Source organism: Cibotium barometz, chromosome 45 (assembly GCF_041138505.1).
Source record: "Cibotium barometz isolate CiBa-2024 chromosome 45, ASM4113850v1, whole genome shotgun sequence".
Lineage (NCBI taxonomy): Eukaryota > Viridiplantae > Streptophyta > Polypodiopsida > Cyatheales > Cibotiaceae > Cibotium > Cibotium barometz.
The window spans coordinates 41,990,213-42,003,689 of NC_141090.1; the positions used below are offsets into that span (position 1 = coordinate 41,990,213).

At 40.6% G+C, this 13,477-nt stretch overlaps 1 protein-coding gene across 2 annotated transcripts; it reads left to right on the forward strand.

Moving 5' to 3' along the window:
• Positions 1-1,790: 1,790 nt before the first annotated feature.
• On the forward strand, positions 1,791-8,963 carry LOC147612777 (putative beta-1,4-xylosyltransferase IRX9H). Of its 2 annotated transcripts, none has more exons than XM_086783378.1 (4): positions 1,791-2,285; positions 2,416-3,443; positions 4,990-5,239; positions 8,469-8,963. In XM_086783378.1, the coding sequence occupies exons 2-4, from the start codon at positions 2,536-2,538 to the stop codon at positions 8,637-8,639; spliced, it is 1,329 nt and encodes a 442-aa protein (XP_086639504.1). In that variant the 5' UTR covers positions 1,791-2,285; positions 2,416-2,535; the 3' UTR covers positions 8,640-8,963. The 2 variants fall into 2 exon arrangements, with proteins under 2 accessions (XP_086639504.1, XP_086639505.1); XM_086783379.1 differs by having other exon boundaries at positions 1,805-1,976.
• The last annotated feature ends 4,514 nt before the right edge of the window (positions 8,964-13,477 follow it).

Consider the following 13,477-nt stretch of genomic DNA (forward strand, 5'->3'; position numbering starts at 1 on the left):
ACACGAAAATAAAAACTAAGAATCAAAGAATAAATATGTATATACAATATAATATACAATACATAGACAAAGAATCAAAGAATATGTAAAATATGCAACAACAATAATCGTAGGCAACATAGGCATTATGAACTGAGGGGTGCTATTGCATGCAGGGAGGCGATTTACATGGCCCTAGGCACCTCCTCCACTACTGAACTTGATTGTAGGAAGAGTCGAGCATACTAGAATCGAAGGAATTAAATGCAAGCTTAGGGTTATTTAAGATCTCACTAGTAATATGTGATTTATAAGGATCCGGGTGGATGTGTAGAGAGGGTGATTTAAATTCAATATTAGGGTTATTTAAGATCTCACCAGTAATATGTGATTTATAGGGATCAGGGTGGATGTGTAGAGATGGTGTAGGGTCGAGGATGCATGGTGAAGAGTCTCTTCTTGCTATACAGAGATATGGGGGGCCCATGTAGGAGGTTGTTGAGTAGCCTTGCCCTCCTTTGTTTAAAGACATGACTCAACAAAGATGGACAAAAGCCCCCTTTCATATGAGAAGATGAGGGCTATAGAGGAAACAAGGCTAGAGGAGGTCTCACCTTTTGTTGAGGAGATTGGCGTGCTATAGAGATAAACAAGGACTCAACTTCATGGGAGGGAGCCCAAGAGGGAGCAAGAGTCCCCTTTTGTGGGATGATTTTGCCAAAACTAGTGAGGGCCCTCCCCCGTCGAACGATTCAGGTACTACAAGAGCTAGGGTTTGCCATAGGGAGTCAAGCCAGTGATAATCAAGGTGCTTGAGCATGGGTAGGGAATTGTGAAAAAAATTCACAACAAGTCGAGGTGGTTTAAATCACCATCAAGGTGCTTGAGCATGGGTCGGGAATTGTGAAAAAAATTCACAACAAGTCGAGGTGGTTTAAATCACCATCAAGGTGCTTGAGCATGGGTCGGGAATTGTGAAAAAAATTCACAACAAGTCGAGGGGGTTTAAATCACCTTCTCAAAGGTTATAGAAGGTTCTTCTCTAAGACCATCGAAAGAGCTGGGCAATGCAACAGAGGCATGTGAGCACCATAGGAGTTGAGGATAAAGCTCAATACCATGTGAAAATAGGAGAGTTGTGGTAGGAACATGCTAGAAAAGAGATGAATAGGAAACAAGTCGTTATAATCAAGATAGGTAAAATAATAGTGTATTGTATTGTGATTGATGATTTTGTCATTTGTACAAGAGTGCCTCTTTAAGAGGGAAAATGTTGCTACAAAGTGTTGGACATGTGTTGGCGGGTGTGCATGTATTTATGTGCATGTTATATAAGTGTATGCATAGTGTGTATGTGTGAACATATCTTAACATTACTATCCTCCTTTCTCCTACCATGTATTGGGTAGCAAATGGTCCTTGAAATGTTATGGTTCCTTAATGTGGGTTTCTGAACGCAAGTTCTTAGGTTCTTAACTCATGCTACTCCCTAAGATGTTCCTTAGTGATGCGTTCTATTACTCTAACTTGTGGGCATGTCTTGGTTTAACATTCTTGGTTGTTAAATGTAACACACACACACACATACACACACACCATGCTTGTACAAATTACTCCACATATACAAGCAAATTCATCCAAGATTCGTCTCCTAAACCATTCGCATCAAACAACACACACACACACACTCACGCACACATGTATGCACACCAACCATGCATGTACATAATAACACTCCCTACTATCCAAAGCATACATTCCCAAAAGCATGTACATGAACAAAACCGAGACATAGTAATGTTTGCCGACGACCTTTAGGGTGAAACGTGAAATCCTCACAGATGGAGAGTCCTCTTCACACCTACTAAGGCGGTCGAGAGGTTGGTGTGAACGAACTTGATCAGGAAGGGCCATCAACTCTATGATGATGGTATGAAACGAAGTCTGCATACTTTCTGTGGAAATGGAGACCGGGATGGCGATGGCAGTCTTTTGAGGTGCGCAACCCCATCTCTGCAAACGCACATTGCTAGCACATCCGATCAGCTTCTCTGTCGCAGCATCATTGGTCTAGCAGGGAATCCATGGAAGCCTCTGTCATAAGTAGCAGACGTAATACAAAGCCCTAATTTCCGACCGGTCACTAGTGTGGCCATGCTCTTTCAGTGGAAAAGGCTGCACAGAATGGAGGGCAGCTTGGTCATGGCAGCTTCATTTTGATGCCAAAAACTGCGTTTTCCCTGCGGAAGCAAGACTAGGACTAATCTTTCACGCGATTTTCTCATCGAATCCTTCTGTGAAAGAAGGTGTTAATTGTCATCATTGTCTTTATTTTTTTCTGATGCCATTGTGAATCAGTTTGTTTCCTGCAAATCACAGAGCTAGTGTGATCTCTCCTCTTCTTTTTTCTTTGAAAGGCTTAAACTTGTTATGCAGATGGTTTGTCAAAACCAGCAATAAGACGTGCCTGCTTTGTTTCTCTGCGAAGGATCACTAAGGTCACTGTTTCTAGCCTTGGCATACCTTGTGCATCTCGTTTTTCAAGAGTTGGAAGGCATGATTTCATTCAGAAGGAGTTTGTCACCTTCTGTCCATGACCGATCTTTGCAAAATGGGACAGCTTTTACCGGCACCAATCATTTGCCTACCACAGTAGCACCTGGCGCTAACCCAGGCTTTCCAGCTACAACAACACCCATTACCGCTGCAGATCTGTCCTCTACTAATGATAAGAACTGGTGGCCTCTGTCATGGTTAAGATTCTTGCACAGACGGGAGCCCTATGACAAATCAAAGCTCAAGGGAAATGTGTGGAAGAAACCCTTTTTCCCAGTCATGTTGTGCTTCTTTTTGGGATTTCTGGTGGGCCTGATGCCTTTTTCTTCACCGAGCCCAGCGGGTCATGAATCAGAGGTGGCACAGCAAGAGTTTGCCCTGGAAGTCAAAGGCTTTCCGACTCATTTGCAGCGTGAATTGAACAATTTTGGAGATAGAGAAAGACAGGTGGACGCATTAAAGGCAGATGCTATCATGGCAAATAGTTCTGATAGCCCAAAGTTGGCCTCTGCACTGCTTGCACAAGTTGCCAGTGGCGGTCATATTTCAGATCCTGCTTTTGGCAAGCTTCTAATAGTTGTTACTCCAACTTACAACAGACCATTTCAGGCCCTTTACCTGACCAGGCTTTCCCACACGTTAAAACTTGTTCCACCTCCTCTTTTGTGGCTTGTGGTGGAGATGCCAGCTCAGTCCATAGAAACTGCCACCATTCTTCGAAAGACTGGAGTGATGTATCGGCATCTTGTATGTGACAAGAATATGACTGATGTAAAAGATCGTGGAGTTCATCAAAGAAATGTTGCTCTTGCTCACATTGAGCAGCATCAACTTGATGGGGTGGTATATTTTGCCGATGATGATAATGTCTACACCTTGGAACTGTTTGAACAGATGAGGATGATCAAGTAAGTTTTCTTTGCGCTTGTACTTTACAGGCTTTATATTTTAGAGTAAAGGCTTTAATGGATCTATTGAAACTGTATTGTTTGCTAAGAACTTTTTCAGGTTGGATTACCATCCTGGGTTTAACCTAGCTTGTTTGCACATTGTGGACATGTGTCTGTGTCTTTAAAGTGACATGAAATTTGATTGCAATAATTGGGGCATGCATGAAAAAGTGTGCTGTTTAAATGGGTCAGAGCACTGAATTTTGATTAAGAATAAATGCTTATGCTAGAGTACTTGACATTTGCGCATGTGGTTCAAATGTGTGCTCTCTGCTGCAAAGTGGGTTGATTGTTTAAAAATGATAGTGTAGATCAAGTAAACTCTGTCGCTTTTGACTTGCTTATTACTTCTTCAGGCTAGACTTTTCCTTTGGAGAGGTAGGCCAATATGTAGAGGCAATATGTTCTTTATTGCTATTGGATACTGTATGCATTAATCTTATGCGATTGGCCTCTAGGAATGCTTGATCTGCGAGCAGATTGCATCACGTGTGTGCTGTAGATGACACAAAAGTGTGAACTCAAAAGCACGGGTGGATTTAATGACTTGCTCTTGAAGAGAAGGAACTGAATGTGTCCCGCTGCTTCCTCTCAGGGTCTGAGAGCTGCCATGGGGTGTTTTATTTTTCAAGGGGTGCAGCTCGCTCCTCCCACCAAGAAACTACATAAAATGTGATAGGTATCAGGAACTTAGTGAACACGAAGTATCTTAAAACTGTCAAACATTACAAGCACGGATAGGAGAGAATATTTTTACCAAAATTATGTCCATAAGAAAGTGTTGTTGAGAAAGCAGGTAAAGCTTCCTGGAGTTCTTGCTATGGGTAAAAGATTCCTGTGGCTGTATATTGGGATCCAATTAGTCGACAGGACTAAAGGTATCCAGTCTGAAAATTCTAAGCAGTCACGTTCTTAACCCCAAGCCTTTATTACACCTTACACCATATACACAATCATCAGTCATGCTCTTAACCCCTAGACTTTACTACAACTTACACCATATACACAGCTGAATTCAAAGTATTTTTTTACTTTGAAGAAAGGAGGTGCATGTTGCTACCTAAAATGTTGCCATTTACTTATGTTAGTGGCTGCAAAATATAGAGAATGCATGGATCTGTATGAGAAAGTAGGTGAAGTAGAAGCACAAATTGGAGTCTTCCTAGAAATGGAAAGATTTCAATCTAGATAACTTTAAAGGAGGAGTACATTCACATGGTTGTTGACTGTTAATTTAGCATTTCATTTGGCCATATGTGCACCAGTTAAAGTCAAAAGAGTCTGATTCATTGACATGTAGTCTTATTGATTCTTTCAACTAAGAAATATGATACAATTCTAGACCATTACTCTAGGAGCTGTTGTTTGTAATTGATCAAATCTTTGTATTTTAGCTGTACAAACGCACATTATCATGATTTGTTCACCTTTTTTCTAATTTATAAATCTTACATCAATTTTCAAGATGGCATGCTTACCATGTGCCTTTCATTCATTGCGACAGGCGCTTTGGGACTTGGCCTGTGGCTATGCTAACTCATAGCAAATCTAAAGCCATACTTGAAGGTCCTGTATGTGATGGGCATAAGGTCATTGGCTGGCACACAAATGAAAAGAGCAAGAGGTTAAGGAGATTTCATGTTGACATGTCTGGTTTTGCATTTAATAGTACAATCCTTTGGGATCGACAACGGTGGCGCAGGCCAACGGTAGAGCCTATTCGGCAGCTAGACAACATCAAAGAGGGATTTCAGGTTTGTGACAAGCTTATTATGCAATTTACTGTTTACGCATTGAGAAAGCTATACTGCTGTACTGACAAGCAAGTCGGTTTTAATCTTAGAGGAGTCTCGCTTACGCAATGTAATGGTGTTTGAGTTCTCCCTTATTTGATGAGCTTGGTATGAAGTCTTGGGAAGCATATGTTTGAGATTGGGGTGCCTGACTTGTTCAGTTTTAGATTTTATGCTAGATATGTTGCAATGTGCATAGTTCTTTTTCTTGCCATGCTAAAATAAGGCAAGCTGAAGGTTTGAGGAACAGTGGTGATGCATCAACTGTAAATTGCATTAAGATGACTGTGACCCACCTCCAAAGAGAAGGCCAGCTCAGCAGCCAGTCAGGCAGCTATATGGGCCACCAGGACTGCCCGGAAACAGTGTGTGGGTAGGCCAGGTGTGAACACCAGGGCAGGCACTTGTCAGGCAGTTCAGAAAGTCCAGTATAGCAGGTCGGCCAACCCCTTCAATCAGGCCAACCAGGCCCCTTGGGGTCCTATCAGAGCAAGCAAGAGCACATGCAATAAGAGCGAGGAGAGCAGCCAGTGTTTGCATCCGGACAGCAGGGCCTTCTGCAACTTGGGCTGAGATCAGCAGATTGATCACCATTTGTACTTCGGAACAAATAGGCGTACATTTATTTGTTGTATATAGCACAAAGATAAGGCTAGATTACTTTGTGATGGTGTTTGCAAGTCTCCCGCAGCATATTTGTCTCGGTTAGCGCTTTCAGCACTAGTTGTCATATAGTTGGTTTAGAGCATAGGACCTTTGCAAAATTTTCCTTTTCCAGCATTCTGTGTATGCTACTTGCTTGATTAGACTAGAATAAGGGGAACATTGATAGGGTTTGGAAATAGTAAGTTTTGGATAGCTTGCTGACCCCACGTTTTTAGATTCCTATCATGGCTTCAGAGGACCATCATATTCATCTAATTTCTCAATGTTGGACTTCATAGACCCTTTCTCTGTAGGCGAAGTGCTAGCCAAGAGTGTACATTAGGTCACAAGGCTGTGATTTGACGTCTTCATTATCAGCCATATCTTGTAATTGAATTTCAGTTGTATTACTTCTTTCTCATACATAATGTTTAGGACTCTCGTGTGCTGTATGTGTGATTCCGCTGCACTCTTCTTTTTGTCTTTGGAAAACCCTAGCACATAGGCGCAAGTGTCCTACAAGGATCATGGTGTTTTCTTCTCTTCAACCCCCATGGGACTCTCTTGGCAGCATAATGCCCCAGATTGGTTGAGATCTCCATATATTTTGGGACGAGGATTTGTTTCACTCATACTTCCTTGCCAAAAAAAAAAGGAAGTAACAATTCCTGGGTTCCTAAACTAGGTAATAACCCAAAAACTAGGTGTCTAAACTAGTTCATAGCCCAAAAACTAGGCTTCTAAACTAGTTAATAACCCAAAAACTAGGTTTCTAAACTAGTTTACCTCCTCTTTTGAGCAAGGAGTAAGTTGGCAAACTTGTCATGCCCTCATTTTTGGGTGCTAAAAAACAGCCCCAAATATAGCTTTTCCATGTCTGGACATTATTTACAGCTCCTCCACATCTTGCTTGCTGGTCATCCAGGTGCTAGCCGCCTATACCATGATCCACACGTGTCCAACGGCTGTGCCCACACATGATAGTACCAAGAGTCACCTACCTGTATCTATATGGCCATGTGCAGGGGTGTGTCCGTACTCTTTATGGCTTGCACAGTGCTGACACAACAGTTAAGCCATTTTCATGTGGCTTCACGTGGGTGCTCCTCCATGCCTAGAGTGCGTAGCACTTGACTATGCTGCAGCCCGGCCACAAAGCACCTGCACATGCTGCCTCCCCTGCACACCACCTCTTGTGAAGATCTATACAGCCTGTGCTTGGGAGGCCAACTTGGGACTGAATGGATGCTTGCGTTAGCCTTCAAAGAGGGGCTGATCTGTGTGTTGACTTCTCTGTTGCAGATCACATTCTTGTCTGTGGCCTTGCGTTTGCCCTTGCCTTACTGCCTTCTGGTTGCGTTAGGGCTTGGCACTGCTCTTTGCCCTGGCCCCCTTTTTGGGCTGTCCACAGCAGGCAAAGCCTACAACTCATGCCCTACACTCATTGATATTGCTAGTACCATTGCCTTACGGATTTTTACATACCAGGACTTGCTAGAAATTGAGAAATTGACATTGACCTTTGCGTGGCTGGCCGGACACCCAACCATGGGTCTAATGAGCATCCGGGATGCCTTGTACATACATTACATTGTATAAGAGGGTTACATCTTGTGTGGGATTGGCTTTTGCGGGACTTGCACAACTGACTTGACCACCCTTGCACGCACTGTCCTTGGACATGGGCTCACACTATGAAAAGTCCGGTCTTAGGTCCTTGTACTTGTCCTATACAGTATGTCCACATTGCATCAGAGTGCAGAATGCATGTGACACCGCCCTCAGAAATACACCTATCCAATGATATCCTCAATATTGATAGAAAATAGTTAAGTGCCCTTTTCATATTGTATTGGTAAATTCCCGATGGTCAATAGCTTGTACTTCATATACGGATGCCAATATCCATTGTTGAATCCATTTAATCTTTTTTAAAGAACATTGAAATATGGAGCTTATGTCACAATTGGTGACAATGACCCTTGAGACACTGGAGAGTTTTAAGTTTGGGATGTAGAGAAGGCAGCTCAGTAGAAGGGCAAGGATAAGAGTGGGCAGTCCAAGGTCAAGGATGGTAAAGACAAGCCTAGTGGGGGGACCCCTCTCGCTCCTCAAACGAGCCATTGGACAACCCAAATCTCACTAGAAGGTTGAAGTCGTTTGGGTTCCTTTTGATGGTGCGCCTCTCATCCCCAAAAAGTTTTGGCTAGCAAAGATGGGCCATAGTCTTGTCATGATTCTTCTAAATAGCAATTGGTTTTGAAGTAATTGCCCCGAGTTAGAGCATCTCGATCCAACTGCATGGGATTGAGGCCTTTCTGTAGCAGCATGATCCAATACTTTTGCTATTGAGTAATATTATAGGGAAAGTTTTTTTAACAGCAGTGTGCTTACCATTTGGGTTTTGGTTTTTCTGTTGACATCAGTCAGAAAAGCAGAAAGAACTATCTTAGGTTAATTTGGCAATTCTTATATTTAAAGATGCTTGTGTTGTGAGATGAGTAGGTCGTTGAATTTTTGAATGCTGATGTTAAACTATGTGCAGGAAACAACATTCATTGAACAGTTAGTTGAGGATGAGAGTCAAATGGAAGGACTTCCAAGTGGATGCGCTAAGGTCATGGTCTGGCATCTTCATCTTGAAGCACCGGAGTTGGTCTATCCTCCAGGGTGGACACTGCAGAAAAATCTAAATGCCACAATTTTATTGCAATAATGGTCAAATTGTTTTGTTCTATATGATGGTAAGGGATAGAGTTGGTGCTTTGTTCTGAACAGGAGCATGTTTATGAAAGGGGACCTCTATTGCTAGAACTGTCCCCCCTCTGCCATTTCCATCCACATAGGTTGTCACTTGCTCATTCTTGCATTTTTTTAACATGGTGTAAAATGTTAGCACCCCATTTAGGAACTTTTCTGAAGCTGTCCTTGAAAAGTCTCATCAAATGCTCCAGGCAGGATTTTGATTCCAATAGCTTCCGAGGGAGCATCAATTGTAAAATTGGCCAAAAAAGATTTTAAGAGAAATTCATTTGGGAAACTGCATACTACTGGCCTTCAGCCAAGCATTCGAGATTTCTTACTACTAAGTGATTTGGTAGCAAGTTAACAATCATAGCATTCTAATGGATCTGTGGGGGGGTATTCAGCATTGTGAGCCTATTAATCTTGGCTTTCAAATCAGGAATCCAAGGTTGCAGTGAATGGCCACCGAAATCATCTTCTTCTTATGCAACGTTCACACGTTTCTTAAAGTTTGTTTGAATATTAGATTTTCAAGTTTTATGTGTGCTCCCAGTTACCTTTGTTCTCCTTGATATTCATGACTTTTTGTGTCATTGTCCTTTATAGAAGAAAGAGAGTCTGCAGTGCAAAGTCTCTTCCTAATTGTGCTGTTATGCATGATGGCAAGGATAATAGAAGCAAGAAGATGGTAACCTCCCTATGCAGATATGGAGGATGTCATGGTGGTATAAGCATGGTCTACATAACTTCAACGCGTTACATGACTCCACCTCTTCAAAAGAGGCCAGGAAGGAATTTTGGGGCAATCATTGCTTATACCTCCCACCTCCTCAACGTAGCCTCCTACACGGAGGTTGGACTTACTAATTAGTTCAAGCCATATAGCTCTTTATGCTCTTATATTCGATCACAGTGCCAATCCAGGAATCCCCCCTTTACAGTGATGCAGGAAACATTTTCCGGTATCATGGTACTACGTTTCATTCTGTGTCCAAGAAGTCAACTGTGTATGCACACAACAGCTGCCATATCCAGTTTGGCCCTTCCAGAGTCTAGTCCTGCAGTTTGCCAACAAGCGATGGGGCTAACCACTCTCCAAGTGCTTTGAGGGGGGCTGATAATAAATGCTTTTGCATGCATGCTTGCTTTGTGTTTGTGCCTTGCCATCTCTGCATTCCAATCCAGCTCCACCATGCATGATGATCATCGTAGAATCCACCACGTGAACTTAAGCATAGCCTACCTCTGTAGTGCGTAAATAGAAAGCTTGTTCAGAATTATGAATGCCTTTCAAATATAATAATATATGTGCTTTCGTTTCAATCTTTCGAGGAGTCCACCTATAGAATATTCAACAATAAATTGCTAAACAATTATTTCATAGGTATACAAACCGTCACCACATCACCACACGTGTAAGTCACTTTGCCATACACACCAGTTGCAAACATAGGAAGCTGCAAGTATATGCCAAATGTACTAATATTTAAAATGGCATCACCCACAATATTAACATAATTTGGCATGACAAAGACAATCCAGATGTTTTCGAATCATCTAAGGCTAGAATAATATTTTTGAGCGGGCTTAAAATATATTCTTGCTTGAGTTTGTAATTGTTCTCAATTCACGAGTTTAGTGAAAGAATAGAGGATCTTAGAGAAGACATGAAAATATTTCTTTCTTAGGCACCCATCTCGCATCTTCATAAGGATGATTTTGAAAGGTCAATAAATATTTGATATATTAATTGTCATTATGGGTTGATGTAATATATTGGTCAATGATAGTATCTTGAATCAAAACTTCTTTCTTATCCTTAATAAGAGCTGGATCCTCATACACAGGATGAGTGGGAAGTGATCCCACTCATCATACATAGGATGAGTGAAGTAATTCTCATACATAGGATGAGTGGAAATTGATCCTCAAAAAGGTTTAAGTAAACTAACATTAAATGGATTATGAATCTGCATTCAGTCAAATTTTTCTATGTCTTGTTTAAGATAAGTCCAAAAGAATTCTCTAGACAATAATTGCAAAGTAGCAGAAACATGTCGATGATCCACGTATGGTGGTTTAATGCATTTCTTCCAATGCAAACTGTCTAAAAGGTTGTGTAACACATAATCTCTTCTGAAAGAACAAGTAATTATAATGACAGTAATAATCTCCAATAGGGTTTCAATTATTATCTCTAAGCTTAATCTAAACTTTAGAGAAATTAGGGTTCTCCTCATAGGATTCTCTCATAGGACTCAAGGGTTCACTCTCAATCACAAAGATGTTGTGAACACTAGGACATCTACTTAAAGCATCTACCATTATGTTTTCCTTCTTGGTTGATATTGGATCATGAATTGAAAAATCTTGATAAATGAAGCCCATTTGATATGGCAATTTTAGAAATCAAAGTTTGGGTCAACAAATGATGAATGCTATGTTGGTCAATTCTGATTAAAAATTCAGATTCCATTAAATAATGTTTCCAAAGCCTCAAAGCATGAACAATAGTAGTAGCTAATTCTTTGTCATATGTACTATAATTCCTTTCTACTAGTTTAAGCTTATGACTCTCTTAAGGAATGAAATGTTTATCCTGTATGACAACAACATCAAAACCTTGCCTACTTCCATTCAGTAACAACTACAAAGAATGGTCGTTGTTAAAAATCCAATAGTGTAAGAACTACTAGTGCATGAGTCAAAGCTTTCTTAAGCTCAGAAAAGGAATGGTTCTACATACTAGTCTAATCAAAGTTTCTAGCTTTGGTTGGACTAGTCTAATCAAAGTGTCTAGCAGGGTTCAAGGGCTTTTGTTCACTACACTGCAACCTTTTGAATCGCCCTTATAATGGTGATTCTTTTAAATGTTTTGAAATAAAAACATTGAGATATGAAATATCTACTTAAGCTAAAACATATGCTTGTTTTAAATCACCCTTTAAATATAAACCCTTCTCCTCATTGGATAAACTAATTATCTCATCCTACATCTCCAATCTTCCCTACCCATGTTTCTCTACCATGTCTCTATTGGTATCGGAATGGCGAGACGGCCTACACAGGCACATGGCATGTTTGCTTGTTAAAAAAACATGTTTGCATTGTGCTCATAGGTATTACCTTCCCAAAAAAATGGTTGATGCGAGAGAGGGTAATGAATTAAACATGCCACAAGGGTAGACTTGAACCGTGGACCTCCCATTTGAGAGGCTAGGGCAGTGCTACAACTAGGCTAAAGCTGAGGAGGTGCATTACCCACCTATTTCTTGTTTCTTGGTGTACCATAAGCTCGAATATGAGCCTTGTCTGAGTGGTGTAGCCTCTAGCTCGACTACATCGCCTTGAAAGGGGGCTTTGGAAAAAATATAATGTGAGCCATGTTCAAGTGCCATCTTGTGATCCAATCATCACAAGGACCCACAAAGGCATTTTTTGAGTGGGTGTTTTTTTCCCTTTTGGGTTTGTTGGGAGGGAGGTTTTCCATGTCATCTTACTCTACTTCACAAGTTCCTACTGCTATCATTTCTTTTGTTGGCTTTGTACACAAGGTTTCAAACAGGCTTACGAGATGGCTTTTTGTCATCAAAATCCAACAAACCTTAGAGCACTCTCAATCATCAACAATAGTTTCTCTCCCACTTTTCCATTGCCATCCCAGGCGTCTGCTGTGCAAGGGCCTCCACCATAATGTAGACGCTTTTGCTTTCCTTTAATCTATTTTTAATAAAATAATAATCTTTTATGGTTTCAATAAATTTAAAATGTGCGTGTTTTTTTTAAATTAAATATTTATTTATATATGAATGTTGTTGCTTCCTTTGCATTGGCCAAACTATGCTTATTGGCTTCTTTGAATTTACATTAGGCTTAATGTTAATTCTTGTGATGTTCAATTAATCTTTTTAACCCTTTTCATTTACAACAGCAATGATAGAGGCTCTCTTTTGTCAATTCATCTCGATTATATTATTCTCTTATCTAAGTCGTCATGTTTTGGGGGTTCAAGGTGATATTTATTTTTTGTTCACAACACTTATGATCGTGTGCACAGGTAGAGTGTCTTAATTAGTTAAGTGTCTTAATTAGTTTTTGGATTTAATATTTATTTAGACATAACATAAAATTTAATTAGTTAGACATATACCAATATCCCAACATGTGTTCATTTTGAATCACTTTTTACTCTATAAGATAAAAATGAGAGAGAGAGAGAGAGATTAGTGCTTTAAAAGACCCAATGGGTCGACCAAAAGTAGTACAATAAATCCATGAAATATTGAGCCTTGAAAAAGGCTAAAAAGGACTAGCTATATATCTATTTCATCATCATAGTAATCATGTGAAGACATGTAAATACAATGCGGGGTTCATGTGAGTATTAGTGTAAGTAACAAGGTAATCTCAAACCAATGTGGGATAGTGTTTGGTAAGGCTGGGGGGGTGGGACATCCTCTTCATCCATCTAGAATATCAAGAATAGGTGAAAACAGGGTGGCCATGTCCACTACTTGTGGAAGAGCATCCATGTATCTAGAATATCAAGAATAGGTGAAAACAGGGTGGCCATGTCCACTACTTGTGGAAGAGCATCCATGTATCGTTGATGAGACAAAGAATTTTACAAATTTGAAGTTGCAACATGGATGGCCTAGTGTGGGTCGGAGGGGCCCCATAGTTGTTGAGTACTTTAGGTATGGTGTGATACAATACGTGTACGTGTACGTGTATGAGTACATAAAGTATGTATCAGGATGAGCACTTTAAGTACGTTTACTTTTTTGAAATAATGTGTGTGTGTGTGTG

What these genes read in the sequence shown, in the direction of transcription:
- LOC147612777 (XM_086783378.1), top strand. Translation starts at nt 2,536, where the DNA reads ATGATTTCATTCAGAAGGAGTTTGTCACCTTCTGTCCATGACCGATCT. An exon ending in GAACAGATGAGGATGATCAA is followed by an intron (nt 3,444 to 4,989) that starts GTAAGTTTTCTT and finishes TCATTGCGACAG; the next exon opens with GCGCTTTGGGACTTGGCCTG. An exon ending in ACATCAAAGAGGGATTTCAG is followed by an intron (nt 5,240 to 8,468) that starts GTTTGTGACAAG and finishes AACTATGTGCAG; the next exon opens with GAAACAACATTCATTGAACA.